The sequence below is a fragment of the Urocitellus parryii genome, chromosome 2 (genome assembly GCF_045843805.1).
Source record: "Urocitellus parryii isolate mUroPar1 chromosome 2, mUroPar1.hap1, whole genome shotgun sequence".
NCBI lineage: Eukaryota > Metazoa > Chordata > Mammalia > Rodentia > Sciuridae > Urocitellus > Urocitellus parryii.
In genome coordinates, this window is record NC_135532.1 from 44,914,169 (window position 1) to 44,939,696 (window position 25,528).

Sequence of the window (25,528 nt, forward strand, 5' to 3'; positions counted from 1 at the left end):
TTAAAACATCTGTGGCTTGATAATCAGGTTTAAATTTTGACCAATACTCAAACCTTAAAAGAAAAAAAGACAAAGAGGGAAGGAAAGAAAGACAGGTGGACATCAGGAAAAGATTGTGTTTCCTTAACATATACCTACAAAAGGTGTCACATATGGTTGCATCATGTGTCACTCCCCTGCCGGAAAAACTCCAATGCTTTGCTTAAAACCTATTGCAACTCAAGACCGTGAGAAGAATGGGAGCAGGTAGAAGGGGTAGAGATGGAAGAATGCTACATTCTTCATTTTTCTCTAGCAGATGATCTCTTCTTCTTCTTTCTTTCTTTCTTTTTTTTTCTTTTTCTTTCTTTCTTTCTTTCTTTCTTTTTTTTTTTTTGTGGTGCTAGGAACCAGTTTATAGTATAGCTGCATGCATTAGGCAAGTACTCTCCTAAACTACATGCCACCACCCCATCCCAAATAAACATTTTTAAGAGATTTTCCCAAACCACAGAAATTATAACTACTATAACATCACTTTGAGATTTAGAACAGATCATATAACTAATACTGAAATATAAATGACTCCTTCCCGCTACTCCGACAGTACTGGGATTGACTCTAGGACCTTGCACTTACTAGGTAAGCACTCTGTCACTGAGCTATATCCCCAGCCCTTTTTTTATTTTATTTTGAGACAGGGTCTTTCTAAGTGGCCCAGGCTGGACTTGAACTTGTGAACCTCCTGCCTCAGTAGCTGGATTATAGGTGTGCACCACCACAACCAGCCAATGTGCTTTTCTTTCTTTTTTTTTTTTCTTAATCAGTAAGACAGACATGCCAGCCTATATCACATTCACATGGAAAAATCAGTAAAACTCAGCATTTGAATACAACTATGAGAGTGTACCATTGATTGCTACTATTACTAGTTGCTTCGCCTTCTGGATAAATATACAATTAATAGCTTGGTCACTCACCTAAGAGGTGAGACAGTGTGGTGATTCAGAATCCGAGCTCTGGGGCCAGTCTGCCAGGATATGGATCCTAGTTCTTCTAATTACTGACTGTGGCCCATGGGCAAGTTATCTTCCCTCTCTTTGTCAGTTCCTCATTTGCAAAATTGGATAATATCTATCTCATCCGATTACTGTAAGGATTAAATGAGTTAATATAGGGACAGCCTCTACAAGAGAACCTGGCCCAAAGCCCTCAGTGAATGCTAGCAAATCATCCTCTCCACCTTCTTACCTTCTCTCTTTGAATTGCCTTCATTTTTTGGAGCTCAGCTTCTTCAGCTTCCTTCCTGATTCTAACAGATTCTTGTCTTTTTAGCTAAATTATGTTGCGATTACGGAGGGAAAAAAAAAGAAAAAAGAAAAGCAGTTAGCCATTTTTCATTCTGAACTTCTGGAACTCAAAATTATGATGAAAGGCAAATTATAGTATTGTTTTGCTCTACCTCACCATGATTATAGGTTGTTTCTTCAAGCTACTTAGATCACAGAGAATGGCCAGGCTACATCTGCCTGAGAAATTGGTGTGTTTCTTCATTGGGATGTGTGTATGTGTGTCCATCTATCTTTATCTTCCTTTCCCTTGCTGTGTGTGTGTGGAGGGGCAAGGGCAGATAATGTCTCCTGATGATAAAACATGTAGTGTTCATTGTAGAATCACTGGGTATCTTAAATCTTTCTTTGTACCATTTCCATAATAGACTTTGGAACTAAAACATTGTAGACTTAAACTATAGTGAACACATAAATTTAACTAGGAAAAAAAATCCCCTTAATTAAAGGTCATGCTAATACATATATGGCTTAGATAAGAATTCTAGATATTTTTCTTTAGTTCTCATTTCTTGGCCTCTTTGAATTTTGAGAGTTGCCTTTTGCAATTGGCTTAAAAGTTTTATGCTTTAGTAAAGTTACTGTGTTATTTCATGAAAGTGCTAGTACTTGAAATTACTTGAAAGTGCTAGTACTCAAATTCCTTGCCAAAATTAAACAAAAAGAGATGGATTCTGACCTTTTGCTGGTATTTATTTTGCTTCAGTTGGAGTTGTTGTTTCTGCCTGACTTCAGTCTCCGACTGGCTTCCCCCTAACAGAGGAGGAAAAGCCATGAAGGTAAAACATGAATATTAAGCTGAAATGTCAGCCACCAAGGACTAATTAATACAGGAGCAGTCTACAACATAAGTTGCTTTAGTATTTTTCATTCCCCCCAGAAATAGAAACATTACCAGTTATCCTAACAAGACCTTAAAAAATGGTAATTACTTAGAAGAAAAGCAGCTTGACAGAAAGATGAGGCCATATTTCAACTGGACCATCCTACTAAAAATTTTCAATTAGCAGGTAAAGTTTTAACTCAGATTAAAATCATAACTGAAGGGCCATACTTAACAATAAGATATACTGCCTATTCTGGAAATTCTAGAACATTCTTCCTGATTGAGTGCAACCAATAAAAATAATGACCAATGATGCTTCAACTACTTTTCTTGTTTTACTTCTGATGACCTAGTTCAAGTAGATAAACTCAAGAACCCCTCAGGGCTTTGTCACTAGATAAGTGAGAGGTCTTTATAACTTACTCTTTCAAACTATAATGGAAATATCTCACTGGTAACTGATTCTCAATCCATGATATTTATTGTTCTTTCTTCAGATATTCAAGAAGAAAAAAAAACATGGATATAAGATTATTGGCTTGCTCTCTCTAAGCCAAAAATGATCTGGGGCCAGAAATATTTACAGTTTTACATTATCCAAGAACTTTCATTTCTCCAGTGTTTAGGCAGACTAGATGTACATATCAGAAAGATTTCTTAGAAATAGTTCTCTGGTGCTTTGGTCACTAAAAATGTCATTTCTATGATAGATTCACTATCCCAGAAAATACATTAAAATAATTTGCAATCATGATAGTTTTTATAATTGAACTGATAAAGATATCATAGAGAGATATCTTCTGATTTTCAAAAAATATACAAAGCCTATTTGACTTGGGCCCTTCAATCAATATTGAGGGCAATGGGAAAGAAACAGTGAGTAATATTGAAGCTTTTTATCTATTGTTCCAAGAACTTTCAGTACCTCCTACAATTTTAATATTTTAAGTGGTAGAGAAATGGGGAAAGAGTTGAGAATTAGAAAAAAAATGGAGAAAAATCAAATATCTAAGTACTTACAGATTTTGTTCAAAACTCATCTTAAAATTTAAAACATTCTAGAATTTTCTCTTTTTTTTTTTTTTTGCCCCCAGTCATCCCCTACACACACCTATTTCTAGATACTTCATACAACAGAAAGTTAAAAATGAGAATCTTGCTCATTTTCATGCTAAGATGAAAGATACTAGGTACTAACTGCTTCAAATTCCAAAAGGAGGTGTCTGGCCCCCAAGGAAATATCTGCAAGGATGTTACTGAAAACCAGTTTGGAGAATCTTCAATGGCAACTACTTTCCACCTATAAAAGAAGTTGAATTTGTGAAAGGAAGACAGAAATCTGAGGAGCAATGTCTTTCTTAACCATGTCTTTCTTTCCTGTTTGTTATTGAGGAAGGAAAAATCTTCACATTAAGATGATCAGAGATTTAATGAAAATCACTTAGAAGCTTCAATTTGCATCCCTAGGTGTAAGAAAAAATGCCTAGAAAAGTCAGGAACCTAAAGGCACAAGGCTTCTGTTGGCTGACTACTCACACGGGTCCTCAAGAACAGATAGTTAGAACATGAGTGGCCTGAATCTACAGAATATGGGGGAAGAAAGCATGAACAATTCGTCCCTTACTTCCGATGTGGGCTTCACGAGAGAAGAAGTCAATCCAAAGCCTTCTCAGAGGGACTTGCCTGTGAGCATCCCTTAGAGAACAATGGGCCCTACAAAGAGTTTACCAAACGCCAACAGTGAGGCCAAGCACTGCCAGTGGGAGACTATATGGTCTCTTGTCAGAAAATTCAGGTAAGAGGTGAGTGACTAGGAAGGAGGGATGCTGAACTCAAAAAGCAGGAGGGAGAATGAGCAGTCCTCATGCACCTGGGCTCTGTATACTTCCTCACCTCTTTCATCTTCCATTCCCCCTTTGGCCCTAGAGGAGTGAGAATCTGGGAACAGAGCATTCAGTAGAGGAAAGTCCAGCCACACCACCCCACTTCACTTGCTAGTTTCCTCCCTGGAATAGCCCTGGCCTGAGACAGTGGGAGCAGGGGATAGCGGGGTGTCCTCCATTAGTAAAAGAGTTTGGACTCTAGGACCAAGCACAGGACTGGAAGCTCAGTGATAAAGCACTCACCTGACAGGCATGAAGCCCTGGATTTGATCCCCAGTGCCAGAAAAAGACAAGAAGAAAAAGAAAGGAGTAAGCATTAATTACTGAAAGGAGACTCATGCCCAGAAATAGCTTAATATCTCTTTAAGGAAGACCAAAAATACCCAATTTCTCACTCCATCCAAAGGACATGGGAAAGGCTAGGCTAGTCTCCCACATCTGGTTGGAGGGGACAGGTTAGAAAGAACTATTTTCTGATTATATCCCTCATGACTTATTCAACATAAAGATGATACATGAACTTAACCCTTTTCATGAAAAACAGAGGGATGTGGGATCACATCATCCAGTGATTTCCAAATTAGCCTGTTTTTACCTAGATCCAAGAAAACAAAAATATGTCTCTCAGACTATCCAACAGTAAGTGGCCCCTGACTCCAGACATGTTTGTTAACTATCTGTGGAAACTGTATCCAGCCCTTTAAGTTCTCAGCTGCTGGTGGTAGAGAAATGGGAAGAAAGGAAGTGAATGATTCACATTAGGTGGCATCCCCTCTGATGATCCAAACACCAGCAGAGGTAGACCAGACAATTCATCACCCTGGCAGTGTGGCTCCAGCAGCCCAAAGGTCTCTATCCATAGAATGAAAGCCCAGGTGACATTTGTCTTTTCACCCACCACTGGGTTCCCAGCTCTCTTTCATCTTGCCTTTGAAACTGACTCCTCCCTTATTTTCTTCACATTAGCATTTAGCTGCCATGATTAATATGCTGTGATAGCTTTTCCTCTTATCCTGACTAGTGCTATGACAGGGCATATGCAGCGCCCCAGGTAAGCTTTCTTCAGAACTGAGCATCTAAGAGAGCTCTAAATTATTTGTCAATTAAGCCATCACTTTATTCCCACAGAGCTGGGGCATCACACATTTGCTACTTGCAGAAAGACAGAAACAACCATATATACTTAATTTGTTCCAGCATTAAACGCACTCCATCCCAAGCGGCACAGCCACCAATCTCTATTGCAGAAAGAGGCATACATAGGTGCTTGTAGGACCCATGGGTGGCCCTGCCTCCCACTTTAGACAACTGGTTTGCTCGCTTACCCAGCAGTGTTGGCACCACATACACTGGTTTAGCTCTATTCTGCTCCTTCCACTTTTCCAGGTTGGACAGTTCTTGCGCAGCAACTGAGCCAGGTGAGAAATAACAGATCGTCAGTTTTTAAGATTTGAAACCTGATCATTTCAAAGTATAAGAAGCAACCATCAGATGACAATTAATCACATGCTAGCATGAGTGGACAAGATGCCCCCCCCAAAAAAAAACATATCCTATCCTAACCCCTTGTGGCTCACTCTGGGGACACTTTCTCTCCAAGTACCTGCACAGAGAAACAAAACAAAGGAGCATAGTGCATAGTTTTTCCTTCCATTCTGGCTTTTTTTTTTTTTTCAGTGCTGGGGATTTAACATAGAGCTTTGCACACAGAAGGCAAGTGCTCTACCACTGAGCTGTAATCCCAGCCCTTCTTATTTTAAGAGAGTCTCTATTACCCAGGCTAGTCTCAAACTTGTGATACTCCTGTCTGAGCCTTCCTAGTAGCTGGGATTACAGGCATGTGCAACCACACCCAGATCCATTCCAGTATTCTTAAAATGTCCAATTAATTTTAAAGGTTTCTTATAGAAAATGTTTATAAAACTAGAATCCATGTCAATAAAAATGGTTCACACACAGGTAAACATATTCCCAGAGAATTCTGATGCCCATATTCACTTTATTTTAAATGTTCCCCAAGTTCATTGCAACTCAGGGCAGTGAGGATCCTGCAACTGTAGCTGGGAACCCCTGCTCTGGTTGCTGGTATTAGGGACCAGCTAGCTACCTGGGGAGCAGGGCTCATTACCCAAATATTCATTCTTTTTGACAGCAGGGGGCACCAGGAGATACCAGTTCTACTGCTCCAGTACATGCCCTGGTCTCCAGGTTAGACCCAATTAGTTGCAAATGTCAATTTATACAAATTTTCAATAGAAAAGAAGAAAAAAAGAAAAATTCTGAAACATTTCAAAATCCAGACGACACTGAGATTTAAATTCCTGTTTAGTATTTAAATAAAAAGCTTGCAAGATGCCGGAACTTAGGAGGTTCTGTTGGTCAACTGCCTGCAGTTTCCATAGTCACTGCAAAGCTGTGATTATCATATGGTATTCTGTATTGACCCATTATTGTTCCACACAGGGGGCTATTTCTCTGGTGGGGTCAGGTGCTTTCTTGTCATGTCCTTAAGCCTATCATTATTCACAAAATTAAATTACCTACTAATGATCTAAAAAAGGAGAGCATAGCATTTCAACATTAGCACCATAGCCTGACTTTGAGCATGTCTCAGAACTTCATTGTGAACTGAAAAAACTTGAGCTCCCCTTGCAACTACTAAAAGATACCTTTAAATGGCCCCATTTATATTTACTAAATGTCAGTTAAACATGTTATAAACATGCTTAGTACAAGGAGCACAAAAATAAGTAATGTAGTCTCTGCCCTCAAGGAGAAGAATCTGGAGAAGAAAACCAAATTGCACAAATAAAAACAGCCAAGGGTAGGCTGGACATCTACAAAATTATGGAGCACAGAAGCTAAAGCAAAATTCCATTGAGGAGGATGGGATAAAACAAGAATAATAAAGATTGTTTCATGATCTATTTAGTATTTAGTTTGTTAATTTCAAAAATATTAGCTGCCAACTCAACTATTTAGGAACAAGACTGGTCTATTGGTAATAGATGTAGTTGTTTAAGCCCCACAGAAATCCAAGGTTTACAATCATGTCATGAGGTTTTTTTTTTTTTTTTTTTACTAATGAAGAGAAACAAATTTAGAAGTGTTCACAAATAGAATAATTTTAAAGGTATAATTAAAACTGCTAAAATTCAAAAAGAAAATCCTTCTTGAGATCCAGTTCAGCTAAACATATCAGAAAAGATAAATACTTCAGGCCAAAACAAACCAATTGTAAAGAAAATAAGAACCTTTCTGAATGTTAAATAAATATACATACTCCTCTGTATCTGATGTCTCCGGCTTTCATTTGGTGCAATCATGGTATATGCACCTGTGCTAGAATGAAGAGGAAAAAATGGTTAATGGCATGAGAAACTACTAAGCCATCATTATGTAATACACTAACATACTGTACTAGTTAGTAATCATCACCAACAGATGAGAATTATGGAAGATAAATTTCTTAAGATCCAGGTCTGTACTCCAGGGTCTTGAACTCTGGTTGTCAGAGTAAGATAAATATATGGAATCAAATATGGAAACATAAAACGGTGGATGAAGAGACAAGGTCTTGTTAGAACTGCTTCACCAAAGGTTCTTGGTACTGATACTGTAGGGCTCTATTGTTCCTCTAGGTGGCGCTTGTGGGTAAATCCTTTTAAGATTGGCAGTCTCCTTAAGAAAGTTCTTTAGCAAAATAAGCCAAACTCAAAGGTCAAGGGTTGTATGTTTTCTTCCATATGTGGAAGCTAGAGAGAAAAAAAGAAAAAGGTTGGAGAGGAGGTGGATCTCATAAAAATCAAAGGGAGAACAATAGATCAAAAGAAAGGAATTGGGGGAGGGAAGAAGGGAGAGAAAAGGGAAATACTAGAGAATGATACTGGCCAAATCACATTGTTATACTGTGTGTATGTACAACTACATGGAAACAAATCCCACCTTTATATACAATAATACACCAATTAAGAAAAGGAAAAAATAAATAAAAAGGGGGAAAAATCCAGATTGATGTTCTCCTCCATGTGACCCACATTAAAAGAACAGGAAACAGAGTTGAGTTCTTGTTCCCATAAACTGAGAATACAGTCCATTTGCAATGCAGACAACTTCTCTGGATGACCCATCTGAGTAGCCAATTGGCCATAGCCTTGTGCTTTTCACTTTGACCTTTATTAAGTCTGGGTCCACTGGGTTCCTCATTCTCCCAACAATATGAGTTGAACATAATCAGAAATTCAGAGAAGCAAAGAAGGATGTCAAACAGAAGGATCAAGGAAGATTTCACTTAAGCAAATATATTCAACCATGAGTTACCAGAAAGCTGTTAAAATATTGTGAGCTTTGAGAAAGAAACTGGTTGATTGATGTGTGTTCCTGATCTGACACAGTGCCTGGCACAATGTAGCTGTGTGATAAATTGTGAGCTGAATTAAAATAAAATGATGGCTCAAATCCAGTCTGTGAGTCTATGCTTGGGTTGGCTCATTCTTGATCTGATGCACATGGTCCCACAAGAGCACGAATACTTCATAAAGCAAAAATACAGCACAGCAACAGACCGCAGTATAATTGTGGGTACAGTTTTAAAGGGAATACTATGGATAATCACAACCAGCTCATAACGGTAGTTTTTTTTTTTTTTCCTTAAACCCTAGATACTCTTAGAATTCTCTCTCTTCAACCTGGAATATACAATTTCAAAGGGCAAATTAGCACAGACTGAACAGTAGAGGCCAAAAGTGCTGATTAACAGAAGCCATTTCTTCCTTATCTCATTATTTTCCTAGCTGTGAACCTTCAGCCAGCTCCAAACTGGGCTTTAATTTTAAACTTGTAAATGTGAGGTGTGCAACCACCTTTGCATGCAAATGGGGCTGCTGGATGCCCAATTACCTAATGTATATCAGCAGACTTTGCATGTGTAGCCTAGCATGCATACAACGTTATGAATACAAAATTAGGATACTGCCACTGGAAATTAATCCCTTATCCGTTACATAGTCTTTGTTCACCCTAAGAAAGATTTTTCACTCCTCAAATGGCAGTGCTTTATAGGAGCTTGGGAACTGCAATTCTGTGTGTAGTACCTGGAAACCTGAATATGGGGCAATATTGAGCCATTCCATGGAGTCTTAAAGCTGAAACACGAGAGAGTGGATTTAAATGCCAACCATGAAATTACTGCACAATCTTCAATGTCTGCTAAGACGGTGGTGTAGAGCTTCTCACTATACCAGGGATTTGCCTACACTGCAGATCAGCAGTCCTTAACCTTTATCATGCATCAGAATTACCCCGAGGGCTTGTTGGCAGGCTTGTTAAAGGGCAGAGTTTCTAATTCAGTAACTCTGGGGCGACTTTCAACAAGATTCATTTTTAACACGTTCCCAGGTGATACTGATATTCTTGACCTGGGTACCCGTACTTGGAGAGTCACTCTATAGATCAATCAGGCTGTCTGCTATGGTTCAAAGGTTTGTGCCCACCAAGACTCATGTTGACACTTGGTCCCCAATGTAATGGTGTTGAGAGGAGGTGGGACCTATAAGAGGCATTGTGGGTCATGGTAGCACCATCCTCAGAAGGGATTAATGTCCATCTCACAGGAGTGTGTTAGATCTCATAAGACTGGATTAGTTGAAAGTATTGTTATAAAGCAAAGTCATCCATGTGCTTGGTCTTACACATGCCCTCTTCCCCTTCTGCTTCTCTGCCATTTTATGATACAGCCAAGGGGCCCTTACAAGATGTTAAGTGTCAAGCTGTCTTGACTTTCTAGCCACCAGATTTGTGAGCTTAAAAAAAAAAAAAAAAAAAAAACTCTTTTTAAAACACATTACCAATCATCAGATATTCTGTTACAGCAGCACAAAAGGACTAAGACACTGTCTTAGGATATTTTAGCTAAAAGAGAATTTGGGGATTAATAAACCTTTGATAAAGACAGAGAGGTTAAATCAGGTACTAAAGATCACAAGGTTAATTAAGCAATAGGGCTGAGACTCAAACCCAGAACTTTTGACATAGATCAGTTAACTATCTGCATCTAACTTTTCAATTCAATACAGAAAGCCTAAAATATGAGTTTCCTTGAACTTCAGCCACTTGATAGACTTTGGAATGATGCAAACACTTAACTGAGCACAAATTATGGACTTAATATGTTAGGGACTTATGGGGAGATACCAAAACCCTTATTCAGGCCACTTTAACAGAACTAGTACTTCAGTTAGGAACAATTCAAGAAACCATAGGGCACTCCACAAAGATATCCAAATAAGTATTAAAGTGGGATAATATAGGTAGTCAAAAATCAAGACAAAGGAGATTCACAGAGACCACAGAGGAGTAAAAATTCTTTAGGGAAAAAGAATGGTTGGAAAATAGAAAGTTGAGCCTTCAAGGACAGGCTCTGAAATGGCACAAGGTTTCCTTGCCAGGAGTTTGCTAAGAATGAATTTTCCATGGAAATTTTGGAAAAGATTTGGAAACAAATATCAATCTGTTTATCCAAGACTCTATTCTGTAATATCAAATCTACTTAAGTATACTACCTATGACACATTAATATCTTTAGTCTTAGGCTATAGCATACAATCTCTGTCCCTTGTGTGTAGGACACAGGCAGCCATACACAGTACAGGTACAGGAAAAAAGAGGGAAAAAATTTCCTAGCCCTGGATTTAAGAGTTTTTAATCAAAAGCAATCTCAGCATAACCCCAACAGTGCTCCTAGTAATGCACATTTTATGTTAAGAGAATTTCTGGGTAACACTTGCAGCAATATTTTATTGACTGAACATGCCAAATCTAAAACATTTAAAGTATACACAAGAAAGCCATGCCAAGTAATTTAGCTTTTATTCCTCATTCTTGCAATAAGAAAAAGGAGCTTTAGACTAAGGATATGCTTTTTACTTTTTAATATCATGTGGAAGAGTGTAATGCTTGGTAGATAAAAATATTCATCCCTTCTCATAGCTTTTTTCTGGACATTAATATCAAGTATGATTTATTAATGTTTTCAACCAATTAGTTTCCACCCGCAGCAAAGGCCTTTGCTGTTTTCAACCTCAGTGGCATTTCTTTTCAACAGGCTGACTCCTGAGCTGTCGATCTGTACAAGACTAAGCTACCTAGATTTAGCATTCTGCTCATTTCCTGATTAAGCAACATTTAAGCCACTGAAACAAATATATATTTTTGAAAATGAGTTCCCTCAATTATCTCATTGAAATTTAATGAAATGTCTCAATTGGTGAGATTGCTTTCACTTCCCGACAGCACACATCTGTGAGACAGACTAAAGGGGGAACATCTGAAAGACTAGCCCAAGACAAAGAAAAATATCTTTCTGTGCCATAGAGGAAAAAAATAGGAGGAAAGACATTTTCCTTGTGAGATCTCTCTTGGTTACACAACTGCATCTCACGTGTACATTCTTGCACAATTTTTTTAATAACATCTCATCAATAAGCGCTCTATGAAAAAGAAGTTACATTGAATTTATGAAAAGTATCTTGGCTGACTAAGAGTATTACATAAATATATCCCCTGGTGTGTACAAACTGCACCAGATGTAATTTAAATTTCTAATTAGGAACAACAGTAGTTTGACTGAAAAAGTAATGTAGCCAAAAGTAAAAATTTAGAAAGAGGTAGATAACTAAGTTGCAGATAATTTCAAGAAGAATAGTAGACATATAAAGTCTACTATCCTACAAAAAAATTGGCTTGATTTTTTTCATAGTTCATTAATATCTTATCCTTAGGTATGTATAAATTGAGAAAAAATTTGAGATATCAGGCATTGGATATTTTTCTACATATGGGATTCCATATTGATTTTTGTAACATGATTTTCAATGCAGGAATCTGAAATTTACAGTTTTTAACCAACATGAGCCAAAAATTTTAAGGCATTAGGTTTTCCTAAAGTTCTTTTTTGAACAGACTAAATATACCCACCCATACCCCAAAACAAATCAAATTAAGATCAGGCTGGGCAAATCATCCTTGATCCCAAGCCTGTTACACCACCCCGATCCAAGATTCCACATCTTGCAGGTTAAGAGGGCTCATGAATCCTCTTTGGAAACTACAGAGCCTAAAAACATGATCTGCATACCCAAGAAGGTGATGTGAAGTTGCTTAGTTTTTCATCAGTATAACTAACAGCCTCTGTTAGAAGATCAAAATAGACACTCAGAAGGTAAGGATAAATAAGCAAGCAAGAGATTATCAAGGCTTTCATTTTATAGGATGCCTTTATGGAAATAAAGAAAGAGGGACATATGCATACACACAATCCAGGCATTCCCCATCTTAGTACGATACCAAAAATTTATGTGAATCAGAAATTTGTGTCCTTCTTTCAAGTGGAAGTAACCCCATAGTGGGGCACATAGCTTAGTATATATTTCAGTTATCAATTTTCACCTTAGCTGGGCAAGTCTGTGCAGTTATCAATCTGCGTAACTGTACAATGTGGACCTGTGTTATTGTATTTCTTCACTTAAAAACATATCCAAATAAATATAGATGAAAAAAAGTTAACAAGAAGGATTTGCACTAAACATACCAAAAAAAAAAAATATATATATATATATGATCCCTATGATCCCAGCTGCTCAGGAGGCTGAGACAGGAGAATCACTAGTTCAAAACCAGCCCCAGCAAAAGCAAGGTACTAAGCAACTCAGTGAGAGCCTGTATCTAAATACAATAGAAAATGGGGCTGGGGATGTGGCTCAGTGGTTGAGTGCCCCTGAGTTGAATCCTCAGTACCAAAAAAAAAAAAGTATATGAAATACAATACTGCAGACAACCACCATTTTTAAGAGGTCCCAAACCAAGGATAGTAGTAGAGATGGGGATCAGTTGGTAGCTATACTTGCAATATATCTAAAATAGCTTCCTCAATAAAAGTGTCTATAAGGAAATCATATTTTCAGAACACAAAGGTGTCAGGTCTAGGATTTGATTTGATTTGACTTTCAAGTGAATAAATTAACCCATTACTGTTTCATGGATGCTGGCAGAAGACAAGAGACTCCTAGGTCAGAGATGAAGACTTGATCACTCACGGCACAACAAGCAATAAGACCATCAGTTTATTTACATCCGTTTTCTGTGGCCCAAGGTCTTATGGGGGCAACATAATGAATGCTACATACATGCTATTTGTACTAATAAATCTCAGTACTGAGAAACATTAAGTTTGGGGAACCACCAATTTTATAGCAAGTAATAAGCAAGCCTGGTGTTTTGTCTTAGGGAGAGTAAACCTCATCTCTCAAGGTTGCCAGCTAGGTAAACAACCCTAAGGGATAACTAAGGTTAAAGAGTGGTAGGACTGACATATTCAGCAAAAGAATGTAAGAAGCCCAAGAAGGACTGCCTTTTCAAAGAGGAGAATAGTAAGGATTAACATTCCTTTTGGAATAGCTTAGAGGAGATGGTAGAATGCTTGCCTACCAAGACCTAGTACTGGAGGGTGGGGGGAAGCATAGCTTAATGATAAGAAAATTGGTATTTGCATAAAAACCATCCATCAATAGGGCTATTGTATCCTCTTTTATAATTAATAACAAATTTTGAGGAAGGGTACTAGGGAATGAAACTATGAACTGTCTACCACTGAGCTACATCCCCTGTCCTTTTTATTTTTTATTTTTGCCTTGAACTTGCTATCCTCCTGCCTCAGGCTCCTGAGTAGTTGGGATTACAGGTGTGTGCCACTGTAAACTGATTCTGTCCATGTCTTAATCTATTGCTCCTCAAGTTATCTATGACTTAAGAGAAAACCAGAAATGCAAGAGTGATATATATATATATATATATATATATATATATATTCTTTTATAATTAAAATATATAAATAAATTATATACACACATATATAGATATAGATATCAAACTGTGCATTTAAAAATGAATTTTTCATTTCAAATTTTGAAAGAAATATAGAAGAAAATGCAAAAACATTTTTTTGAACATTTAAGTCACTCATAATCTCACCTCATAAATTATGGTTTTATTTGGGCAAATTTCCAACCAATCGATGTTTCTACATAGTATATTAGTTTGCAATCATATTTTAAGTAAATTGCATATCTTGCTTCCATTTGTAAGTGGTTTCTCTAATTATACATATAACACGCTTAATACTAAATGGCAATATGGTGTTTCACAATATGTATGTACTATAATATAACCCATTTCAGTTGTTTCAAATATTCACTATTATTAATACTCCTGCAGGATGTACAAAGCAAAAAGCTTTGCACAGACCATTATCCATAAGAAAATTCTTATAGTTCTCCGAAGCTATTCAGGGAGTATGAACTGCATTTAAATTTTTCTTCCTTAGATATCCCATTTGCATTTCCAAAGTCCAAAAGATAGCTTGATCACATTATTTATTTCACTTATGCCTGACTCTCCTCAATTCTTAAACTAGAAGAGATGCTAATCCTTTCCAAAATTCCTTCTCACTTCCTCCTACTAACAGCACTCCTGTATTACTCAGGCTGATGATGTGCCCAATTAAAAGACTGTAACAGTCTTCAATCTTTATAGCTAGGTGTAAAAATGTGGTTAAGTTTAGGACACTAAGATGTAAGTGGAAGCCATTAAAAGGGATTTATTAAAAAGTCCCTTTAAATGAAGATAGATAAGAAAAGCTTTTTTGTTGTTTTCCCCCTTCTTGGAAGGCTAAAGTGGTAACTAAGTTCTCAAACAGCTATCTTGGTCAATGTGGCATCTTGAATATGGGAAGTTATACATAGGGATATCAGCAGAGAAAGAAGAAGTCTGGCCCTCTGTAAAATCACCTATTAATGCTAATCTATGCCACACTGCCTGGCTTCAAACCCTAATTCTCCTACTTCCTAACTACATAGTTTTGAACAAATTAATTTTTCTATTTTTCAACTGTAAGATGGGGATAACAACTATCTACTTAACAAGGTATGCATATAAAGTGCTTAGAACAATACTGTAAAATAACAAATGTTCTGTTATGATTGCCTATTATTTGTACTATATCACCCCTGTACTATCTAACTTCAGATTTATTTTATAAGGAGGACATAAAGCCTGTCTAAGATGACTACAGAGAACATCTACTTTATATTGTAATGATGACACCTATTTTACTGTATATAATAGAATCATTAGTACATCTTTTCATGCTTGATTTAATCACTTTACTTCATCTTTACATATATATAAATGTATACATGTATATGTGTACATGTGCATCTATATATGTGTATATATGTTTTTTAGTTTTTCCTATTTTAGAGACAGAAGGGGGGCAGAGAGAGGGGGAAGGGGGGGAGAGAGAGAGAGAGAGAGAGAGAGAGAGAGAGAGAGAGAGAATCTTTTTCTTTTTCTTTTTTTTTTTTTTTGTAGATGGACACAACACAATACCTTTATTTTTATGTGATGCTGAGAACCAAACACGGGTCCCGCCTGTGCTAAGCGAGTGCTCTACCACTGAGCCACAATCCCAGCCCCATTTTTTTTTTTTTACATATATCCATGGTTCTGACTCTTCCCTCTATCATCAAAATCCTGCTCTTCTCTAAATTCAGTATCCTGATTCCTAAGTCTTGCCCTATGTCACAGGAGTAATAAGACCTAGTCCATGAAACAAAATGATATTGATAAATATCTCTTTTAAAGAGCTATCCTTCCTTTTCAAATGGTAGCATAATTCTGAGTCCAGACTTTATACCTACAGTGAAGGAAGCATTCAGCTCCATGACAAAACTTGTTTTAAGTTTTCCAGTTTCCAAAAGAGAAAATGAAAAAAGCGGGCAGAGGCACAATGAGCTTCAGGATATTACCCAGAACTATTTTTTTCTCCAACTTTGTAATCTTAAATTTTAAGCCTAACAAGCAAAATTTAAATATTAGTAAACTGAATAGCCATTAACTAGTATTGACTTGTATTTACCAATTGTTAATGTCTTACACATTTTTTTCTCACCTAATTTTTTTTCTGAACTATATGAAAGTAAGTTTAGGATCATAACATATTGTTCCCAAATACTTTGGCCTGTATTTCCAAGGAGCAAAGACATTCTCCTACTTATCCATAATAACATTATCATACCCAAAGAACTTAATATTAATACAGCATTACCTTCTTATGTTCAAATTTCCAAATCCTTTCAATTTCAATATTCCTCACTATGCCCACCTCATAATGGATCCCATTGTGGGTTATGCATGTCTGTACACTCATGATCTAAGACAATTTCTTTGATTTTTTTTCTTCCTTTCATGACTGACATTTTGGAAGGGTCCTGCTAAATCATCTTCTAGAATGCCTCACAATCTGGATTTAAAGAAATTCTTTTTCCTCATGATTAGTTTAAACATTTTTAGAAGGATGACATAGGAGACATTATCCAAGATTCCACTGTAAGGACAAGGGTTGTTTCCTTGTACAACTAAGAAATAAAGCAATGTGAAAAACAGTTATCTGCCTATGTGGTAGATAGCAATAACATTTTAAAATAAAGATTAGAAAGAATGTCTTCTGCATATCACTTTCTCTTGGCTGTAGAAACCAAAGGACATAAGGGGTCTAAGATTTTCTACTTGGCTTAAGGAGTCAAAGAAAGCAACCTACACCTAAAAATAAAGATCTCTTTATACTAAAAAGGATTTAAACACTTCAAGTGTAAATAGCCTTTAAAATGTTTATTTCTAGTCAGAATTACAGGGAACTTTCACGTTCTATATTATTTTGGTCATGTTTGAGATTTTTAACAAGCAGGTATTTTACATTCAAATATGTTCTGTTATAATCAGGAAAAAGTAGTTCAAAGATTTTTGAAGTAAGTATTTCTTAAGAAAGGGGCTCAGATATTCTTACAAGATTAGGTAGCATGATGTTTCTGCTCTCACTAATACCTTATTAAAACAAACACTGGACAGTACTAGCCCTTGAATTTTAATGATGGTAAATGTCTTCAGTTTTTCTATAGGACTTTAATGGATTGCCTTTTAAGTCTTCATATTTGGTGTGTGGATGTGTGGGGAGATTACAAACATTACAGAACAAAGAAAACATCATCAGCTGATGCTCTAATGTAAAACAGACTCTTCAAAGGCAGTCTTCTCCCTTTGATTATTTTTCTTTTCTCTTAAGCTTTTGTTTCAGATTCAAATACGTTCTGAGTAGATGCAATTAACCTTAACAATATGTATAACCTTACAGCACTCTGCTGACTTTGAAGTAAGTAACCTTACTGTGTAATTGAACTAAGTCTCATTTTTTCCCTCATTTCTTCCCTGCTTCTACTGATCATTATAGGTATTATGTATTTTCAAGCTTTCATCATCCTGTTGATTTATTGTTTCACTGTTTCAGCTGTCAAAGACTTTTTGAAAAATGTCCATTCATTTTTGATGATACTGTATTTGAACAAAAATGATTGCTCCCCAAGACTTGGCAGACTGCAAATGCATACCATACTGGGGAGCAGAAAAGTTGAAAATTCATTCTAAACAGGACCATAATTTCTACCCTCCTGCATAAACAGGAAGGCAAATTTGATTTAATCAAACTAAAATGTCTTTTCTCTCCATCCACTCAATCTCTTCTGCCATGTATAGAACTATGCTTTTCAAACTGTAGGTGGTAACCCACTAATGGGTTATGAAATCAATTCAATAGATTTATTTTTAATGAACAACAATAGAAAATGTCAGAGTACATCACATGTACCAAGAGTGAGAATTGTTTTGTGAAATTTCTTTGCAGTTATATATACCCTCATATATACTCAAGCACGTACTAGGTCATGATGTCAAATGAATTGCTCACAGTAGGCTATGGTCAGGAGTCTGAAAAATTACTGCAAGATACTATGTGGTTGAGGTTGCTCAGAAACAGTGACAGTGAAAGAACTGATCAAGCAGGAGCTCTCTGTTATTTGTGGGAAATAGCAGAAAAGAAGATCCCCACAGAAACTTAGCTCTTGCAAGCTACTTCTCTATTGAAATCATTTTAAAGCTGCATTGGCACCTTGGCTTTTGAGCACACAGCAGAGACAGGAAGATCTCTCTGACCTTCCCCATCACTCATCCCTTGAAGGGGGCCAGAATGTCAGAATTCTCTGACATTTCTCTAAAGCCGGTCATTTCAGAGCAAGCCTCCCTATACCCAGAGGAAAAGAGGAAAGGAATGAAGGCAGAGAGACATAAAGAAGAATCTGACAAATAGGCTTGCTGAGATTCCCCAGTTTATTACCATTAAACAAAAGGAAGTTATTATTTTATCCCCTTTGACCAATCATACCTCTACATGAGAGTCAACCTTTCATCAGTTCCAAGCATAAAAAAAAGGTTTATATGTTTCTTTGGGTCTTCATTTCTGAAGGCTCCCAGCTCATACAAAATTTACATTAGGGGCTGGGGTGTGGCTCAGTGGTAGAGTGTTCGCCTAGCACGTGTGAGACGACACTGGGTTCAATCCTCAACATCATATAAAAACAAATAAATAAAATAGTTATTGTATCTATCTACAATTTTAAAAAATTTAAAAATTGACATTAAATAAATGTGTCTGCTTTCCACTTGTTAATTTGTCTTTTGTTGTAGAGTCTCAAACATGATGCTAGGGATGAATGAAGAAAGAGATCTTTTTTCCCCTACAGTCATTAATAAACTTCATATTACTGTTCCTATATTAACACTCTCTTTCTCTTTTTGATGTGAAAATAAAACAATAAGACATCAGCTAGCTACAGTATCACTCCTTCCTCCAGCTCTAACAGACATGAACAAGACTTTGGTAGACAGAGTTAGGTTTGAGTACTGACTATGAATAAGAAAAGCAATGAGAACGATTTCTCTTCCACAACTCATGTGAAATGGCAAAGTGTTTACTGTAAAGATAAAATTCAATAATATATATAACATACTTAGCCCAGGGTCTAGTACATAGTTAAACATTTGAGATACATGAAGTACTGATTGCTATTTTGTTTATTTTGGATTTTCAGAGATCCTCATTTTAACTATTCTAAGCACAACTAATTTACTTTATGCTACCACAGTATTACAATGCTTTGTTACATTTATCATTTCAAAAACAAGTTAAATAGGCAGGGCACTACTAATTAGTTAGGTATTAGATTTGGTAATTGTCAAAACACCTACTCAGTTTATAGAACCATATCATTATATCATTAGGGGTTAAATACTATCTGTTGTTACTTCACAAAACTTCCTGAATGCTTATGAGCCTTGTCTAGGGATTGAGTTAAATAATTCCCCGGTGAAAAACCACCTATATTGAGCCATCAGGAAGATTACTCATTAGCATCAATCACAGATCTTCTCTTCCGATGTACTATTATTTCATAACACTGAAAGGAATGCCAGCATTATCCAGTTCTTCATCTCCAGGAAGGAGTAATAAGCTGATGCTTTCATGCCATTTAGCATCTATGGGCAAAAGCCCATTTCCTCATAATCATATGGAGAGAGGAAATTGAAATCTGGAGTGCTGCGGAGAGGAAGAAATAGTGAAAGCAGTTCTCATGGATACAAATAACTTTGCAAAAACTTGCACTTGATTTAACCCATTAAGTCCCAAGTTTTCAATTCTGTGACTATTTCAATGAAACTAACACAAGTGCATTAAAATGGGTTGGAAGTCATAATTTATAGCTTATATATTAACTAATATTATTATACAGTTGTATATTATACACCATATTTAAGTTTTATAGGAGTTCCACATCTGGGGCCATGAGACAAAATGGGCTAAGATGATTTTTCCATAACAAGTTCAGATTTAACAAGATGAGTCAAAAATAATTTAAGTTCTGTCTTAGATGGAAAAAAACATACTTCAATGTTTCAATATATAAAAAATGAATATTAAAACTTAATGACTTCATTAACATATATCCCACCTTATATTTCATCTTACAAAATGCAAAACAAACACAATGCTTTTTAAAGACAGAAAAAGAGAAATAAGGAATTGGCCATTCATAAGTGCTCTTACCAAGCTGTCCTTTAATCTCCTCCTCATCTCCTTTGAAAGTTTGGGAATAAAGGGGAAGGAAAAGTTTCAGTTACATGGGTTATTTCCTTCCCCCCAAGCAGAGCTGGGGAATATCCCCTAGTCCCCAAGGGAAGAAATGAAAAAAAAAAAAAAAGAGTGGGTTTCCTGAATATGCACAGACAGTATGCCAACAACGGACATAGAGAGTCCACACTATTGTGATTTGGATATAGTGTATCCCAGAGACTGTGCCACTTTAAGTCCTGTGAGGAGGTGACACCAAGATGGGGTTAGACAAGCAAGAGATGGACTAGAGGAGTTCCTGTGGAGGATAAAAGGGGAAGAAGCAGGAGTAGGCAGGAAAGCCTGAGAACAAGAGAAGGGCTGAGAGGAAGGAAGAAAGGGTGAATAGAAAGAGCCTCAGAGTGCTACACAGTTCTCAGAAAGTCTTGGCTGGGTCAGGCATGGTGGTGCTCTCCTGTAATCCCAGCAGCTTGGTAGGCTGAGGCAGGAGGATCGCAAGGTCAAAGCCAGCCTCAACAAAGGCAAGGTCCTGAGAAACTCAGTGAGACCCTGTCTCTAAATAAAATAGAAAATAGGGCTAGGGATGTGGCTCAGTGGTCAAGTCCCCTTGAGTTCAATCCCCAGTACCAAAAAGAAAGAAAGAAAGTGTTGGCTGGGTTAGAGGGGAGTCAGGCTGGCACTAGAACCTGTGATGCCCAGACCTGGCTGGGAAGATGGCAGCATAAGTAAACACTGGAGCCAAGGGTGTGACAGAGGCAAAAGGGCAGCAGCTGGGGCTGTCAACTGACTCTATTCCCCACAGTTAAGTTCTCTTGAAGGAGAAAATCTGAATGACACGTTTCTCTGACTGCCACAGAGGCCATATAAACTCCTATTTTAAAAAAATACATAATCATTGTCCCTGGGCCAGCATCAAGCTCCCTAAACCCTCAGAATTCTGAGTGACCATTAATTTTTGTATGCTAATGAAAGGACTCATGATGGGGATCCCTGGATATTTTGAGGATGGAGGCTGGTGGCCAGGAAAACCAACTATGTGATTAAACGGTTAAAACTTCCAGCCCCTAGCCCAATCTCTGAGCAGGTAACAGGGGTAGAGATTGAGTTCAGCCACTAATGGCCAGTGATTTGGGTAATTACACCTATATAATGAAGATTCTACAACTCTTGGGAGCCCATGTTTGGGGAGCTCCCAGTTGGTAAATGCATCAAGGTGCTGGGAGGGTGGCCTACCCAGACTGGGCACAGTCACCATCTGCACAGCACCCTTCATCTTTGCCTCTGGTACCTTGCCCTATCTATCTCTTCCACTTGGCCATTTCTCAGTTGGATCCTTTATAATGAAACTGTAATTCTAAGTCTAGTGGTTTCTGTGAGCTCTGATTCATTTTAGTGAATTAGCAAACCTGGGGGAGGGGAAAGGTTATGGGAAATCCCCAAATTTGCATTCTATCGGGCTGACAACCGCATTTGCAGCTGGTGTCTGAAGTCTGAATTGGGGACAGTCTTGTGGGCTGAACCCTAAGTTTGTGGAAACTGCACTAACACTGGGCAGTTGAGGTCAGAATTGGATAGAACTATAGGACACACAGTGGTGCCAGAATTTAGCTGGTGTTGTAATGACATATTTGGTCACACACACACACACACACACACACACACACACATTCTCATCCTGTAGGTTGCAGCTCAGGCATGACTTCTTAGGAAAGAATTTCCTGCTGCCAAGTCTAGTTCAGACCCTGGCTTTCCTTTATACCACACAAAAAGATTATTCATGTAATTACCTTATAAATGTCTGCCCCATCAATTAGACAGCGAGTTTCATAAGGTCTTTTTTGTTGAATGGTTATTTATTCCTATGCTTAAAATTATCGAGAGCGAAAGATCCTCTTATTATAGGGCTGTTGTGAGGACTGAGTATGTGAAATGCATCATTACACAGTAAGCACTACATAAGGATTTGCTGCTATTATGGCTCATCTTTAAGTCTCTACAGTACTCCATATAAAGCCAGCCACAAATATGTTAAGGTAAACTAAATCTGTATATAAATTATGTTAAAGGTAACTGCAGTAAAATTCTACATTATGGGTTCATTTTCAAAATACCTTTTTATTTCCTTCAGACAACATCAAGCTAAAGGACCACATCCTGCTATGATAATAGACAAGTATTGGAATGAAGTCAAACCTCTATTATTAGGACAGGCAAGAGCCTATTGCCCAGAATGGGGTAAAAATCAAGTTAAAACCCCATGTCTCTGACTCTATCTAGATGTGATGAGTGAAAGATATATACAAGCAAGCAAAATATTAGAGGGGAAGATAAATGATCACTTTGAGTTAGAAGTTTATATAAGCTTCTTTTCTCTAAATCTGTGTGAATATAAAATTTAGGGACACAATTATCAGGTAAAAATAACTGGAAAAGAGAATATGAATTAGTAAGTACTTATAATTACTTAAATTCAAATATCATCAAGAACTCAAGCTTGCCTGATAGTCTACCAGAGGTCCTCAGGAATCATCAATTTTAATAGACTGCCATCAGTTTTTGTATATATATTCTAAATGGGTGTTGTTTTTTTCAAAACACAATCATTCTATTTAAGGGTGACAGCATAGTACTTTAGTACTTGGTCAAAAAACATCTGTCAAGGCTATAAGCTCCTAATATTTACTGAACATTTTCTTGAAGGTTGGTGTTATTTCAAGTAATGAGAAAACTGAGGCATAAAGCATCTATTCACCTCAGAAAGCAAATAATGACAGAATCAGAACTTGAACCCAAAGTCACCTAGCATCAAAGCCCATGTTACTAATCCCGACATGGGGCTCCTCAAATGAATGCATACAAGACTAAATTTCAACCCACTGTCATCAAAGTAAGTTCATACTGTGGATGAACTGAATTTAAAGCACTTTATCCTCTCTAAATTGCTTCTGATTTCTCTCTTACCCCAAAATAAAACCCTAACTTTTTACTGTTGTTGATTTTACTGAGATGTTATTTGTCACTCAACTATTCTCCTTTATTTCCCACTTCCATTAAAGGAGTCAACTAATAAAATAGATATAAGTAAGTAATGGAGACATAAGAAATATTCAGAGTGGCCCAAACAGGATTTTAGATACTAAGCACCTAAAAACGAATGTACCCTGTCATGCTGTGCTTACCGCAACTAAGTCACATGGAAAAAGAAAAAATTGAGAGATAATTGAAGTCTTCCAGGAATTTCTCTAATGGTCTATTTGCAAATCATCTTAGAAATAGTCTGCAATGAAGTCTTCAGGGTACTGAATCCTGGATAACTAATCAGAAAATTGCCCCTTTCTGAGCAATTTGGTCCAGCAAGATTCTGAAGTAAATCAAATAAGAAAACAGCTACAACTGCTACTGCTTATAAGATGATACAAGCATACAAATGCTTGTATCTAAATCGATACTTTTTAATAGAAAAATATCATGTAAATTATTTTATCATTAACCATTCATGGACATGAGACTACGTATCCATGACCTCAACTGATATTAAATGTGGCAGCTCATAGTCAGTAGGTTACATATAATTAATGAGCTTCTATTATAACAAGATGCCAATTATCCTGAGAAGAGAAATTCAGCAATCTCTAGTTGATTTACAGATGATCCACCCCATCTTGGGTAACCCTAAGCTGGATAATGCTAAAGCCCTGATACTTTCAGAATTCAAGGGATGAAAGAAATTCTACTATTTATTGGTCATAAGGTTATAACTACTCCTTAGCAACCAGTGTCTGTCTTTCATGTGACAAAGAAGTAACTGAAAAGGAAGAAACTGCACATGAGACTGAACAGTTACAATTCAGAGGCAGCACTTCAAAGATAGATGTATTTACAAACTGTAGGGTAGTGTGAAAGGAGCTCCCTCCATTGGGTGGAAGAAGAGGATAGATGACCCCCCAGCATACTAAACGTGTCCAGGATCTTGCAGGCCCTGAACCAAAGACTAAGAATAAATGTCACTTATCTGTTCCTGCTCAGGGTACATTTCACAATCCTCACTCTTAGCCCCACTCTTCTGCTCCCAGGAGGCTCCTCTATGTGGGCATCTGGTTGGAATGCAAGCTTGCTCCCCAGGGCAACATCTGGATCCTCTCTCTGCTCTATATCACAGACCTTCCTGGCCCTTACCCTGACATCTGACTGGTGATTCCATTTACAGCACAATAGTTTTACACAATTAGGGGAAACTTATTTTCATACCTAGTTGGAGTATAAATACTTAGACAATTGAAAAATTAATAAGAGATTTCTCCACACCCATCCCTTTCAACTCTGTAGCCAGTCACAAACAGTAAAATCGTGTCTATGTCTTTTTATTTTGGGTTTTGGTTTTTAGTAATGGGGATGGGGGAGGGGAGGTGCGCTCTCCCACTGAGCTACATCCCCAGCCCATTTTATGTCATTTTAATTTATCATAGTAAGACAGGGTTTCTGCTAGGTTGCTGAGGCTGGCCTAAAAGGATGTTCTTAAAAGAAGAGTGGGGCGGGGATGGGATATTCAGTAAAGGACCACAAACTGGCTGATTGGAGTAGGATAAGGTAATTCCTGGATGTTTTCATTTATGCAAATGTTTTTTCATTCTCTCAAAAACTCTGTTATTGGGCCCCTATGCTTTTCAGCTCCAAAGACTAAGAAGGTGCCTGCTAGCACGCTTGCCGGGGTCCCACCCGCCAACACAGGTGGTTAAATACTTACCTCCCCTGGCCCGCGTGGCCCAGGCTCTCCCGCCAAGGGGCCCCAGGGGCCTCCTCCACACCCTGTCTCTGGCTTTGCAAGGGATCCAGCTTCCCGCGCCCCCTACTGGGGTCCTGGGAGGCAGGGGTGGCGCCGAGCTTGGAGCCCACCACTTTACTGCGGGTGTACATGGTTCAGAGCCCGCGGTCCTGGTCCCCGGGGCCGCCGTCGCTGCGGGAGGGACGCAGGCTGGGACGCTGGGCGAGTCTCGAGAGGGGATTCCAAAGAGCAGAGGCAGCGGTTTTAACAGCTGAGTTTCGATTTCTCCCTACTAGCCACTGGTTGCGCCCGCCCCGGAGAATTTCCCCATTTATGCTCCTCCCAGGCACCCTCTGACCCTAGTACAGGTTTAACAGCTGGGCGCGACCCCACCCCAACACGCCCTCAGGGATGTCGCGCTGAGCTAACTGTCCCAGCTGCAGGTGAGTTGGCTTAAGGTCTCACAACCACCTGAGAGCTGAGAAGGATCCTTAGGATCCGCCCGACACTGGTGAGGAAGGAGCCTCAAAGCGACTGGATACTTTAGGAAGGTTTTCACAGGTAACCCTAATTGAGGTCAATGTTAGATGTTTGAGACTGTGAGCAATATTACCTTGAGATTCCAGTTACAACTGCTGTTTGGTTGTTGCAAGGAAGGTC

The 25,528-nt window shown here is 37.9% G+C and overlaps 1 protein-coding gene across 2 annotated transcripts in view; it reads right to left on the bottom strand.

Moving 5' to 3' along the window:
* Epsti1 (epithelial stromal interaction 1) overlaps positions 1 to 25,089 on the bottom strand; it is a 90,475-nt gene extending 65,386 nt beyond the window's left edge. For both annotated transcript variants that reach the window (XM_077795203.1, XM_077795202.1), the window contains exons 1-5: positions 24,851 to 25,089; positions 7,321 to 7,379; positions 5,363 to 5,446; positions 2,008 to 2,081; positions 1,231 to 1,314 (exon numbers count right to left, since the gene is read on the bottom strand). In XM_077795203.1, coding sequence (XP_077651329.1) covers positions 1,231 to 1,314; positions 2,008 to 2,081; positions 5,363 to 5,446; positions 7,321 to 7,379; positions 24,851 to 25,020 — 471 coding nt within the window. In that variant the 5' untranslated portion in view covers positions 25,021 to 25,089. The remainder of the gene's footprint in view (positions 1 to 1,230; positions 1,315 to 2,007; positions 2,082 to 5,362; positions 5,447 to 7,320; positions 7,380 to 24,850) is intronic.
* Positions 25,090 to 25,528: the final 439 nt, after the last annotated feature.